The 14,442-nt window shown below is 42.9% G+C and overlaps 1 protein-coding gene across 1 annotated transcript; it reads right to left on the minus strand.

Annotated features, from left to right (window-relative positions):
• Positions 1-1,640: 1,640 nt before the first annotated feature.
• Positions 1,641-13,110, minus strand: kcnj19b (potassium inwardly rectifying channel subfamily J member 19b). Its single transcript, XM_027013518.2, has 3 exons — positions 11,913-13,110; positions 3,263-3,479; positions 1,641-3,008 (listed from the first exon to the last, which is right to left on the minus strand). The coding sequence occupies exons 1-3, from the start codon at positions 12,576-12,578 to the stop codon at positions 2,371-2,373; spliced, it is 1,521 nt and encodes a 506-aa protein (XP_026869319.1). The 5' UTR covers positions 12,579-13,110; the 3' UTR covers positions 1,641-2,370.
• Between the last annotated feature and the right edge of the window lie 1,332 nt (positions 13,111-14,442).

The raw sequence follows: 14,442 nt of genomic DNA on the forward strand, positions 1-14,442 counted from the left end.
CCACAGGACACAGTTATGCTACAACCAACCCTGGTTTTTTTTTCCACACAACAAAGCTGGAGTAACACAGCGCACTTATTTCAAACTGATGCCATTCGTATTCCTTTAATTGGAAAACCTAAACAAAACACACTCCCCGGTCATTTCAGTATAAAGATGAAAAATGCTCTTTGCGGCGCTCGTCCCCTCAACATCTGCTATGCCTGGAAAGAAAGTGGAGAATGGCAATAAACAGATACCTGTTCCGCTCTATATCCACCCACCGATTCCCCCCAACCCTGAGTGGCTCTCCCCACACGGTCCCCAGCTTGCTTCAGAGAAGATGTCACCTTCTCATGCTGGCTTGCCAGTCTTTTTGATCCTGAATATCTGCCGTTTGCTAGATATTTATGAGCATCTGGGCACGATGAGCATGTACGTGGGAGTTCGTGCAAAAGCGTGCTGCAGATGCCATGCGGGATAGCAAGGCGGGCCTTGCACAGGGCGACCAGCCCGGCCTTCACGCTCGTCGGCCGTGTGATCGCGCGCTAACCCACGTCCTTGTCAATCAAACCCAGCAGGGTTAATCTGGCCGAACTTTCGATGAAACTGAACTATGAAAGCTGATTGCAGTATCTACAGAACAGACAGTTGAGACTTTTTCTGTTTTTTTTTTCTCAGTCCCTCCACGACTCTGCACTGCCTCCTGCACGCTCAGCTCCCAGCACATACTGTGCCTGATTTATTCAGATGTAACATTTGCCCAGCCCTGTGCAATGGGACCGGCCAATCAATAGGGTGTCTCAGAAGGGCCTTCAAACGTCAGGAAATATCCTTGTCCTCTACGCCAGGGTCAGCTGCGCCTCTCCATAAAAAGAACGCGTTCTCCAGCTCATCTGGCGATGCAGTTGCAGGTCACCTCATTTGCAATTTATGACCGCATTTTTCATTTCTGTACATAGTGTTCTAGTTTTATGCTCCCTGCTGGCACGGTAGAACATGATAAATTGCAGTTTCAAAGCTATCACTCTTAGCAAGGAAATGTCATTGCTTGTGAAATTCAAACACTTGAAAGTTTGCTCAAGTGCTAATACGCTAATGTGCATGGTCAGATGTCTCCTGGACAGCTGCATGAAATAGCTGTGACACTTGAACTGGCATGCTAGACGCAGGTCTGTCCAGCAGGACATTATGCACCTATGCCAGAGGTCACACTGCCCTCTTCCCTCATCACACCGTCTTTGGCCGAAGCGGTACGGGACGGAACCAGAGACGGCGCGCCGTCGAGGCCGCAATTAAGAATAATGAAGTAATACGGCGGATGCGGGCTGTGATGGATGTCCTGCTGGGGGCTAACCAAATTACTCTCACTCCCTCCCCCGGCCTGAGGTGAGAGCCATGAGGTTGCTACAGTGACACTAATTACTAATAGCTATCTGTTGCTCTGGTCTCTTATACTTGTGCACCGACTGTGTTTAATGTAAATAAGTGTTGCCTATTACACAGCCAATGCAAAAAGTCGCTTAGATGTCATCAATTACACATAGCAAGCAAATTTGATTATTTTGTAGATTCGTTGATAAGGGTTCCATGCTTAGGAGCATGCATGCGCTATATGATTGGTGGATGTCAATTAACATAACATGAAAACAACACTTCCCAAATAATTTATTATAACCTTTGAATAGATGAAAATATTATTTAAATGTGATCTCAGTATAGAAGAGAACGCCTAAGTTTACATAGCTCAACACCCTGCGTTTGGCAGTTCTATATTGCAAAGATAGGAGAAGCATGTTGAAGTCCATGTTTTTGCCTCATAGTGTAGTGTCACCTCGCGAGGTGCAGTGATAGTAGGTGCACAATTCACAGTCTGTTGCCACGAGCACAGTTATGTGGACATTTAAGTCGTGTCTTGGTTAAAGTTACACATACCATTAACCTTTCATTCTGTACAGCCTTTACATACCAGAGTGCATCTTTAAAATAAGTCAGTTCTCAACAATGCTTTGAAAGTGTAGATTTGTCAGAAGTGAAAACAGATTATGATTCAATTTGACCAGTCAAGAGTAAATCAACAAGATGGTGTCATTTATGTGAATATTTTTGCACTGCAGCAATGAAACTGAACATTTCTTCTCAGCTTGGCCGAACTTAAGTTGCTGCTATCGCTGACACAGTAATCAGTTATTCTTGAACAAAGCAGGGCGAGACATGGCTGTTTCCTTTGCATTCAATTTAAAAGAATCACAGTATAGTCCAATTGAAGCCTCCCTATAGCATATAGGAGCATGTTAAAATCTTGGTAAAGTCCCGTTTCCCCGTTCCCCCCAAAACGCCTCTCTGTCCATCCGAGTCGTGGCCGACATTGTACACCTCTCGGTTCACGGCTCAGCGGTCCGCATTCATCCTGCGTAGTTTGGCCGGCAGGTTGTCTTCGGGCCGGCCGCCGGGCGCCGGCAGCGGGTGGAGGTTGGGCCCGGGGACGGGAGCCGCCACCGAAGGCGGTCTGTGGTGCTCCAGCTCTCCCGCCGACTGGGTGTGCGCTTCTGAGCTCACACGGAGGGCCTTCAGCTCCAGCCGGGTCTCGGGCTCGTCCGGGCCGGCCAGCGAGCCCAGGCGCTGCACACACAGGGGCAGGTCGCCCGTGCTGGAAGCTTTCTCGGCGGGCTGCGCTCCTGCGGCCTTCAGGGCCCCTTTGCCGTTCCTGGAGCTCATGCGCTGCAGCTTGCTGGGTAGCCTGCAGGCGGTGCCCTCGGCGACGGGGACGCCGTCCAGGGAGAAGATACGCTCTCTGCGGCCGCGCGGGTCGCCGGGGGTCGGCGTGAGGGGTGGCGCCGGCGAGGGCAGGCAGGATGTCTCTTCTTGCTCTTTCACGCTGTAGGGTGGCGTGGGCACTTCGAAGGTGCTGTGGAACTGTGAGTAGTCGACCCGGAAGAAGCCCTCCTCCAGGGACATGACAGGCAGGAAGCGGTGGCCCCACAGCACCTCGTCCTCCGTGTAGGACGTACGAGCCTGGCATGTCATACCTTGAGGCAGACAGAGACAGAGAGTGAGAGAAAACAAAGATAGAGAGAAAGAGAGAGAGGAAAATAGAAAGATGTAGGAAGATGGCAGGGGGTTGATGGGGATGCAATCAGTCAAGCTTGAGAGTAAACACAGCAATACAACCCTGCTTTTCCCTCTGATTGCAACTACATTTGTCTCATTTCTCTGCCCCCTTTGACCACAAAATGGCTCTGCATTAATCATTTATGGCTCGGTCCATCAGCGTGACTCTAACCTGTGGTTTCTACGATCCCCTCCAGGATGACGACGATCTCAAACTGCTCGCTCATGAGAGAGCGCTGAGACAGGTCGAAGAAAGGACTTTTTGGATTGATCTCGTGGCAGATGGTGAGCGGAGAGACGAGGAAGAGCTGGTCGGCACCCGTCCCAAACCCCACATCCAGCTCCCTCTGGTCTAGAGGCAGGAACTCCCCCTCAGGGGTCTGGCGTGACTGGATCAGCGAGAGAGAGAGACAGAGAGGACGGAGACGGAAAGAGAAAAGAAAGGCTCAGCTCTTGTGTACTCGAGAACTCTTTCCGAAACTTCTTTTGAAATGTTTTTTCCCCTGCTGGTGTCTGATCACATACAAGCTACACGGGGGCCATTTGTCAAATTGCATTTCCACTCACATTTTCTTAAAGCAAATGTCTCTGAATGCACAAGGGAACCACTTAAATGGATGTGTGGATAAAGTCAATGCCGAGCTTACTGTGCTGTTCTGGAGTGATTTATTAACTCCAAATGTGAAGGCAGAATATAGCATGAACTGGAGTGGTGCTGTTTGCCTCAGCATTTGGCCAAGACTTCTGAACAAAACACTACATCTAGCAACTCCTCTGCTTGACTGTGAAAATAACAAATCCATGTGACGTACTGAAATGATTAGCATAATTAGGATTTTACATGATGAATCAACAAATCATCATCTCACCCTCAACATCAGAGTTACTGCCAGACTCGATACATGCTGATATAATCTTTATAGAAATTTCCTACTATGTTGCAACTACGTTTGTCTCATTTTTTTCCTCTAACCCCAAAATGGCTCAACATTAATTTGGCCCACAAATCTCAAATGAGTTTATTAATTTAGGAACATACCTTTAGGCTTCTCAGGCCAAATCTGAGGAGAGGATGTTTTTGCCCCTTTCATGCCATAATTATCATCATCAACACTGCAAATTCAGCGCTGTGGCCATGCGCCTGGCAAGGGAAGAATTTAAATCTAATTTGCAATCAAAAACGTTGCCCGTACACTATTTGACTAAAATCCGTTGTGAAATTTCACAGAGTTTGTATAAGTGTACGATTATTTTCGAAAATGCACTATACACTGTTCCTGCCGGCAGCCCACATACAGCATCAAGTCCATCAGAGCCAGACTGCATAACAAGTCACGGGAGAAAACCTGACAACTGCTTGCACTCATCTGCTGCCTAACTCTGCAAGCTCAGGGGTTTTAAGCCAAGTTACAGTACGTTTAGTAAGCACATGAGTAAGCATTGCTCGACTGCTTTAGACAATTGTACTGTATGTCCCTTTGACCCCGCCGTCTTTTGTGTGAACATAAGGGACCGGCGGGACAGTCAGCGCGAGCTGGTTCCATCACCCATCATCCCCAGATGGCAAGCAGACTGAGCTCCAGTCGTTGTGGTGCACCCGGTGTAAGGGGTGCGACTTTTCACAGGAGAGACGGAGGACCCACGCGGCTTTCACATACAAGCCATTTCCACGCACCTGGATACTTTATCGCAGTCACGTAAGCATGCTTTTGCGCACACACAAAGAAGCTTCCAACTGTGTGTGTTTCCATTATTTTGAAAGCGAGAAAGTAAAGCAGTTCCTCATAACAAAATCTGATAAACATATCGTTTGCCACGTACGTTTTGCTGTTGCAAATATCCGCTCTGCATTTCACCTTCATCGGAATGGTCTTCTCTGTAGAAGAAACTGGGAAGAGCGCAGTGTGAACCGTGTGTCAGTTATGCCCTGACAGAAAGGCTACAGAGAGCAGCTCTGGAATGCTGGTGTGCAGCTCTGATCTTCACGCGTGTGCCTCTATTTTCTGTTGCCAAGGTTGAATGCAGGCACAAGGAAGTTCTTCACAACGGCTGTCATATTTCAAGAACCAGGGAACACACTGTAGCATATACATATATTTTTGTATAATATTATATTAATTGCAATATTATATTAAACCTTTTTTAAATACAAAATAAAAAAACAATACTTAAAAACAACCACATTGGCTCATCAGTCCTCAGCAGCCCAGGCGTAATATGTAGCTGGCACCATACTATGCTGGGAGACTACTAAGCATACTGCATATAACTCCGCAAGGAAGGAGACTGGGAATCATACAACCTTACAAGCTGATATTTGAAATGCTCCAGCTATCGTTAACTAGAGTTGCCCAATGGATTAGTTGTCATATGAGTTAATTTGCTTTAAGTGCATTTCAGTAGTATAGATTTTTAACCACATACTTTATAGCAACATTCCTAAATCGTGCATACTACACAGATTACTGGAGAGTATGAAAAATGGCCATGTACACGGTTTAATATGTTCAGTGTGCCACTAGAGCAAAATTAGCTTACAAAGAAAACAGGAGATCTGTTTTGCTTTGTTAGCAACTATATAATTAATATCATGGTACCACTAGTCACTGAAGTTGATTCTTTGGTGGACAAGCAGTTTACTCTGTATGACACTGAAAAACAAATGAAGAATTGTTAAATTACTAGATATTATTAGACCTGTAATTCTTGCAACATTTTAACAATTTAACCATCATTAAAACTGGCCTTGGCTCACTAATTGTACTATGAGGCATGTAGGCCATATACTTTATGCAACTCTTTAAGTTTGTGTACCATTGCAAGTTCAGGTTCTTATTCTTTTGCATGAACTATGGCAGAAAATTATGTACTATATGAATGTCTGCTTTGTAATAGTTTTTTATAAAAAAAAAAACTAGGCTATATGTTTAAAAATGGCAAATATAAGATATCCCAATTAGGTGACGTGCGGATCCCACACAGAGACTATGGACTATTGTGGCCACGTTGGCTGGGATCAGACTAACATATTTATGTAATAGCTGGAATATTAGCACCTAACATAAAAAAATGGAGCTGTATTTAAAGCCTCCGACCAAAATGAAGTTTAGAGGGAACATTTAGGAAGAGTGGAAAAGGTTCATCCTGTATTTGATGGTAATTAGAATGAGAAAAGTGAAAATATTGCACTGTTCCTAACAGTGGCAGTAGCCAACTCCCTGGAAGACCTAGTAGCATGCAACTAATGCTGGAACAGCATATATATATATATATATATATATATATATATATATATATATATATATATATATATATATATATATATATACACACACACACACACACACACACACACACACACACACACACACACACACCACACACACACACACAGATTGGAAAACGTATATTTTAATTTAGTCACAGTCAGATTTCAAATTTGTGGCCCTCAAGTGCACTTGAGGTTCAAATGTTTGTTGTGTAATTTTGGGACTCCCACCAACTCTCTGATCTGCAGCAGGACGGTGTATTAGTGATAGGGGACTGAGAAGAAAAGAAAAAAAAATGCTTTTAAAAGAAAGTGAGAACTGATGCTAGAAAAAGTCAAATGCAGATTTGCAAGGCAAGACAAGCAAAGCAAAACAGAATGAAAGCGTGGACTCTAGCCAGACAGATCCGAACATAAAAGATGATCGGAAATAACAGGAAAATGGAAAAGTAGCAAAAACGTGCCGCAAAGGGAGTGAGGAGAACACGCACAGTCTGTGATGTGGAGGTGAAAACAAACCACACCAGTGTTCAACATGTGGCGAGGAATGTCATAAATATGGTACAGTACAGTGTGTGGACCATAAACAGGTCCGCTATGGTGATCTCTTTGTGCGACTGGTCTCAGACATGGGACAGCATAAGGAATGGATTTGCTGTGTATACCGTCGATGGAAGGGTCACAAGAAGAGTCATTGCATTCAAATGTAGATACACAGCACAGGCCAACACGTGGCCCGGAACGAAGCGGGCCAGGCTAGATATTGAGCCAGTCGGAAGAAAGTGAAAGGCAGAGCAGCAAAGACTAAAGTCTCAAGATGCAACAGAGAACGCGCAAGAGCCACTTGTGATTAATGAGAAAAATGGCTCATTAAGGTTAAGCACAGACCCAAAAGAGCTGAATAGATATGTGAATCGTGAGTGCTACCAGTTGCCAATGAGGTGACAAATCTTTGGTGCACAGCAGGTTCCAAATACTTCTCAAAACTAGATGTTTCAGTATGGTTTTGGCAAATTGGTCTGGACAGTTAAAGAACCAAACTCTCTACCAAAACAATGCTATTCTGCAGCTGTTCTTTAAAAAGATTGACCTTTTGAGATGGACTGTACACTAGATATGTTCCATAAGACTATCCAGCAGATCTCTAGAAAATAATAAGGTATGGCAGTTTATATTGATGACCTGGGGCAGGATAATCAAAGCGCATGATCAGAGAATGAAAATGACACAGCTAGAGAAAATGGCCCAAAATTACATGCCAACAAGTCCTTTGTGCAAAGCTGACACAAGAGGGTATCATTTACTATTTAGACAAATTCATTCCAAAACCAGCTAGTATCAGAAGCTTACTTTGCAAAACCTTTGACTGGAGATCTCTTAAGATCATTTCAGTAGATGCATCCAAATCTGGCATAGGTGCAGTGTTGTTACCGAAATATGGCACAAGTTGGAACCTGATAGCCTAGGCATTCAGAGCTGACAGCCTCAGAGTGCAATTATGCACAAAAATAGAAAAGGGAACACTACATCCTGCATATGGATGAAAACCCACCACATGGATTTATATATGGCAAAAATGTTGACACTCTTGTCAACACTTGTGACAAGTACAGTTTCAGGAAGGTATTCAATACGTGTTTTTAAAGCAATCACACAGGGTTGGTCAGGGCATTTTGTAACAGTCTCAGACAACCAGTACTGAGATGTGTTGTCAGGTGGTGTTCTGTTTAAGGGCTCAAGAACTGTGGTAATAAGCTGTTTTTAAAAACCCCAGAGTGATACCTTGCTACAGAACTCCATGAGATTGGCCAAAACAATATTGTACTGGCCAGGTATGGGTTCTGACATTCAGAGGGCCGTTCAGTCTTGTGGAAATGGCTGAGCATAAAAGAGCCTCTGTGGGTTGAGAACAATGTGACGTGTACACAATGGAGTGAAGCAGGTATAGATGTGTTTAAATTAAATGGGGGAAAACTATGTGCTACTAGCTTGGTCACCCAGGTTATAACATACATCATTTAGCTGATGCTTTTATCCAAAGTAACTTACCATTATGATTGAGTACACCCTGAGTAATTGAGGGTTAAGGGTCTTGCTCAGGGGCCCAACAGTGGCAACTTGGCAGTGGTGGGGTTTGAACCAGCAACCTTCCAATTAAAAGGCAAGCTCTTTGTAAACGATTGAGCTCCCACTGCCCTTTTAAACATCACATTTATTTTTGCACAACATGGTATTGCTGATGTGGTGATAACCGATAACAGATCTTGGGTTAGTTGTGAAGAGTTCTGCAACTTTGCAAAGACCTTTGATTTTGAACCTGTGACACTGCGTCACAGGTTCAAAATCTGTGAATCGGTTCATGGAAAATGGTGAAAAAAGGTAAATAGATTCAAACTGTCAACCTCACTTAGCATAACTGCACTACAGACCAACTTCCCAGTCACATGGTCAGCAGCCAACAGAACTCCTGTTTAGAAAAACTCAGGATCTGCATGCCAAAGATGTTTGAAAGTGAACAGAAGAAGACTACATTTACAGCATGCGGTAGACGCTGTTCTACAGGACAACTTACTTATATTTCATCAGTATGAGAATGTGTGCAACCTGTTAATCAAACCCACAGACTAGTACCCTGTGCTATCTGCTCTACAAGGTGAAGTAACCACGCACCTGTACACAAAGCTATAGCTCTAGCTGAGAAAAGTGAAAGGTGAAAAACGCCCAGAAAGGATACTACAAAGACAAGCGATAACTAAGTGTTAGAGGGTGACCGCATGATGGAAAGCACTGGAGTGTTAAAATTGACACAATACACAGCGAAGCTCCAAGGTCCCAAACACAAAACGGGGCAACTTATAGGGAAAACCGGAGGCACATCTTCGCAGTGGAACAAAGTGTAGTAGAGGGAACCCATGTCATAACGTGCAAACACGAACTGAAATCCGAAGATCCGGTAAAACCATTAAAGTGCCTCAAGGCTTATTGAGCACATATAATTCCCAAACGCTTAGGGAAATTAATGAAAATCGGAGAGGAAATCTCAGTATGTCCGTATGTGGCACGCACAGATTGTTAACCAAAAAGTGGAAAGTTCTTTTGAGAGTGTATATATAACTTGTGAAAGAATGTCCTAAAAGTGCTGAAGATTTTAATTGCTGGAAACCACATATGTGGGACACATTGTTCATATTCATTGTTGTAGTAAACAAAGCTCTTAAGAGGAAGGATGCGTCATACAGCATTTACATGGCCGGCGTCACAGGGTAAAGCAAGCACTGTCAGACAGCTACTTCATGTTGGAACCATAAAAAAAATGCTCTTATGAATTGTTATTGTCTGATTCCAATGTAAAACCACAATAAAATGTGAAACATTTAGAAATAGAGCATCTATGCATTACAATTTTTCGTCATGTCCCCTCATTTCATCATTGAAATAGGCAAAACCAAGTCTATGAAATGTGCCTCATTCATTTACTCATAGTCCAGATTAATTAAATGTCTAAATGATACTTGTACATATATTGTTGATTAGACCACATCTGTGGTCTGGTCAGTGTCATAGTTAATTCAGTTTCACTTCTCATGTGCGTGTTAAGAGAGGAGGGAGTTGGGGGTAAATGAGTGAGGCAGCGTAGAGTGCTTACTCTGCAGAAACACTCTAGCCAAAAGATGTGTGGCTACTGCTGAGGACACTTCAGCAATAGACCTTTACCCCATCACACTGTTTTGGACTACAGAGCACTAATATATCAGAGAAAGAGAAAGGGAGAGAGAGAGAGCAGCAAAGAGTAAAGGAGCTGTTGAAGTCAGCCATCCGTCAGCCTGTCCTTCTCTGCAGTGGGCCCGATCATATCTGCTGCTGTCAGCAAGAGGCGAGAAACCAGCTGTCAATCACCCTCTCCTTTTCTCAGCCCTTAGAACCCCCCCACCCCCACCGCACCTGCGCACACACACACACACACACACACACACACAGATCCTCTCTGAACATTCAACTCCTTCCTGCTCTGATCAAATCCTATCTTCAAGACTTCACTCATTTCTTTCTTCTCTCCACAGGCTCCGTCTTCTCTTCCTCTGATCCCGTGTTCTCTCTCTTTCTCTTCTATTTTATCTTACTCTCCATGGAAAGAGTAATTGGGGAGAATCACAGAGAACTGGTTCTCTATACTGAAGTAGCTACTTGGACTAAACTTAATATAAAACAGCATGGACTGTTTATTAGCTGGGCTTCCCAAGAAGGATCAATTCCCTCTTGAGTCTTAGTCCTCCCAGGTTTTTTTTCCCCCATAATTCCAAAGTTTTTCCTAGCCACTGTCAGCCCTGATTTGCCCATTAGGGACCTTTGACCCATACATTTGTAATGCTGCTTTGTGACTTGTGTGCAAAAAGTGCTATATAGATCAATTTCACTTCACTTGACCATACAAGCTAAACTGTATGTGATACCTAAAGTATATGTAACCTCTTCAATCTTTGAATGTGTGACAATACGTGTCTTGCTTATGTTTTCTAACTTTTGTGTGAAGTCTCTATAGTGATGACTTAAGAAAGACTTTCTGATGAAATACTGCATCTTTCCTCGCTGTCTTCCAGACTGTCGCTCTAGGCTGCAGCGCAGAGCTATGACGAACCATTCTCTTTACAAAGCACAGTCTCCAAAATGTCCCTACTGCTTTCCAAGAACAGGAAAAAAACTCTGCTAAATATAAGAAACATACAAACTGCATTACAATGCTGTTTTAATGCGAAAGCAGTGCTTGGTATGAAATGGTCTAATGTGCATTTGAAGGTTTGTTTTTGTTCTTAAAAGCCAATTCTGGTAAGAATCTATTCTCTCTTACATCATGGGACAATCTTGGATTCCTATCACATAACTTATAACCCTGTAGCCTACCGACTCTATTTAAGATCAATAAAAAAAACATTCTAAATACTTTTCCCTTCTATCTAATTTCCTGTGTTTAATACATATTCATCACAGTGGAGATCTCACTGGAATCATACAACTAACCAAGAAGGTCATCAACATGCATGCTGGGATTTGTTTAGTAATATTGATCTGGATTTTTGTGCTCATTCTTACAGCGAATAAATCCTTTTTAACCTGCATTTGGACATAGATGAACAAACAATAATGAACTAACCACTAATCATTTTAATCTAACTAGGATATCCATGCTTCTAAGAACACAATTACATAGTCATTTGTGAGATACTACTCTCCCAAATAGGCAATACACTAGTACAATTAGTAGACAATAGACACAATTGTACTAGTATATTGTCTATTTGTGAGAACAGTGTCCCACAGATTACTACATCATTATATTCTGCTCAGTGGTGTATCATTAAATTGGTTATATACACTTTTCTTCTTATCAGTGTAACTTTTGGTAGACGCACTGAAAAGTAATTGAGAAGTAGATCTAAACGAGCACGCACACACCGACAAACACCTATACGGTTTACATGTATTACACTGTGGACATGCGTGTGGGTGCTCATGGACAGATACAACAACGATTCATACAGAACACATGATTAATTACCTTTATGAGTTTGCACCTGATCTGTGCTGAGACCATGTGGCTGTTCCTAAGGTTCCCGACCCTAAACATGAGGCACAGCTTGCCATCGCGCTGAGAGATGACCGCGTCTTGACTGAACATGAGCGTCTCGGCTCGCTTCTTCGGCTGGGACATCTTAATGAACATGCATCCGATGAGGAACGCGTCTACAATTGAGCCCAAAAGCGACTGGAAAAGGAAAAGTATTATGCCTTCGGGGCACTTCTCCGTTATGTATCGGTATCCGTACCCGATAGTTGCCTCGGTCTCAATGAAAAACAGAAAAGCCGAAGGAAAGTTGTAAACGTTGGCGACGCACGGGGTGTACGAGTCGTCGTGGCTACGGCCAAGGTCTCCGCGGATATAAGCGATTATCCACCACATAGATGCCATTATGAGCCATGCGACTGTATAGGTCAAAAGGAATATGAGTAAATTCCAGCGCCACTTTAAATCTACCAGCGTGGTGAACAAATCGGAGAGGTACCTGCTGGTCTCTCCACCAAGGTTACCGTGTTGGACATTGCAGCGTCCGTTCTTCTCCACAAAACGTTGGCGCTTTCTTTTGGCTGGTGCGGAAAAAGAAACACCTCGGCTCGTGTTAACAACCTGATAGTCGTCACCGAATTTCCTTCTAATAGCTGACATAATTACCAAGCGGTTATATTAGAATAACGCATAAGTATTGCTCAAGTTTCGTGTAAGGCTATTTACGCATGGCATGCGTCAAACACCTCAGTTGAGTTCCATGTGAGGTTATTTAATTATATTAAGAAATTTACAGTTTGCGTGAAAAAAACAATTGGAGTACAAATTTGTAGATTGGGTGATGAAATAATAGTAGTACAACTGTCAAATATTAGGCGCTTCTTCTGGTCCACAACTTTAAAAAATACATCCTCTTGAATAAAGCTCTTCTTTCTTTTGTTCTGTTTTCAAAGTCATTTAATTGCGGCACAAACAAAACAGCAGACGCCAAAATTCTTTATTGCATGAATGATCTTATTCCGTAGTCTTCCAACTCCTCAGTCTGGTGCGTTAGTGCCCGGTTCACTCATTTAATACCTCCAACATGCGGTCACGTAGCAATGACTAACGTATTACAAACTGTAGCCAAACTGCGGCACTTGTGGGTACTCGTGCCCGTGGTGCCCGCGCTGAGAATAAGGGATGTTGTGCAAGCGTACTTGCCTATTGCCAAACCAATCAGGTATTCCAAGCAAATGGATTTACTGGAGACTTGCAGCGCATTCGCTGTGGCCAATGATCCCAAATCGTGTGTTGCCATCTGCCGTTCAAAGAAAGTACTTCGACTGAAATTCAGTACGAGAATTTTCATAAAACACGAATACAACACAAATATATATGCGTTTCTAAGAGGCGGGTTAAATATTAGATTCGTTTATAAATATGATTTCGGGAAATTATAAGAATTTGGAAAACATTATGTGATGCAAATATGGGTTAGTTCATCATAGAGAACACACCATTGGCCGATTTCCCAGACGCAAATTAACCCTAAGCCTGCACTAAAAAGCATTTCCAGTGGTGCTTTACCACTGATAGTACAATGTCATTCAAAAGTAGGCACAATACATGTCCAGGGAACTGCCTTGCATGGACTAGTCGTGAAAGCCTTGCATGGACTAGTTGTCGTGACCTGTAGCAGAATATGGAATTAAATAGCACACAAAAGCTTGGTACTGGCTGCTGAGTAATATTCTTGCCATCAAACCAAGTAATTCTGTTGGTATTTTATTCTGCTAAATGTATCGGTCCATAAATTGATCTGAATTGAATATACACCTGTAATAATTAAAGGTACAAGAGTCTGCCTAGAAAACAGGGGTGGGGGGGAACCAGGAGAAAGCAAACTTTGAGACTCTATGTTGCACATTATATAAAAAATACTGAAATAAAGAAATACTGCTGTGGTTAGGCCATGTCAGGAGAGCAGTCCACAGCATGGCCATGTTTACCCTTCTAAACAGCTTGACCATGAGTCATCAGGCATCTCTGTGCTCTTAAGTGAGGTGACTTTAGAGAAAGTCTTTCTCCAGTTGTTGTTTTTAGTGATTCAAGCATTTTCACAGTTCATCCAGGTAGTTGGAAGCAGATGCTGTCCTAGGTTTGTTCATGCCATGTGGTGTCTGAGCCGGTTTTAAACACACGGCAGATCTAAAATTGCTTGTGACATCTGTAGTGACTCCTAGTTTCAATAAGCGAATAACAGGATGTTTGTATTAAAATAAACTCACCACCCACTTTGTTAAAAAAAAAAAAAATATATATATATATATATATTATTATTTATTAGATATAGCTCATAGAGATTGCAGCCTGTCTGGTGCCATATAGAGTTTGTGTTAGCTGATCTCAAATTCCTTTGCTCAGAAACCGAACAATCATGAATTAGAATATGATTGACAAACTATGTATGGAAACAGAAGGGCTAATGGCTCTATTTGCCATATAATTCTATGTGCTGTCTAAGAGGTTTAGGGTGCTAGGA

The sequence above is a fragment of the Electrophorus electricus genome, chromosome 14 (assembly GCF_013358815.1).
Source record: "Electrophorus electricus isolate fEleEle1 chromosome 14, fEleEle1.pri, whole genome shotgun sequence".
Taxonomy (NCBI): Eukaryota; Metazoa; Chordata; class Actinopteri; order Gymnotiformes; family Gymnotidae; genus Electrophorus; species Electrophorus electricus.

Bases quoted from the DNA above. Each gene is read 5' to 3' on its own strand.
- kcnj19b (XM_027013518.2), bottom strand. From the start codon at position 12,578: ATGTCAGCTATTAGAAGGAAATTCGGTGACGACTATCAGGTTGTTAAC. The intron at 3,480-11,912 runs GTAATTAATCAT...TCGCTGATCCAG, and splicing joins TCAGGTGCAAACTCATAAAG to TCACGCCAGACCCCTGAGGG. The intron at 3,009-3,262 runs GTTAGAGTCACG...GTCTGCCTCAAG, and splicing joins GGGGATCGTAGAAACCACAG to GTATGACATGCCAGGCTCGT.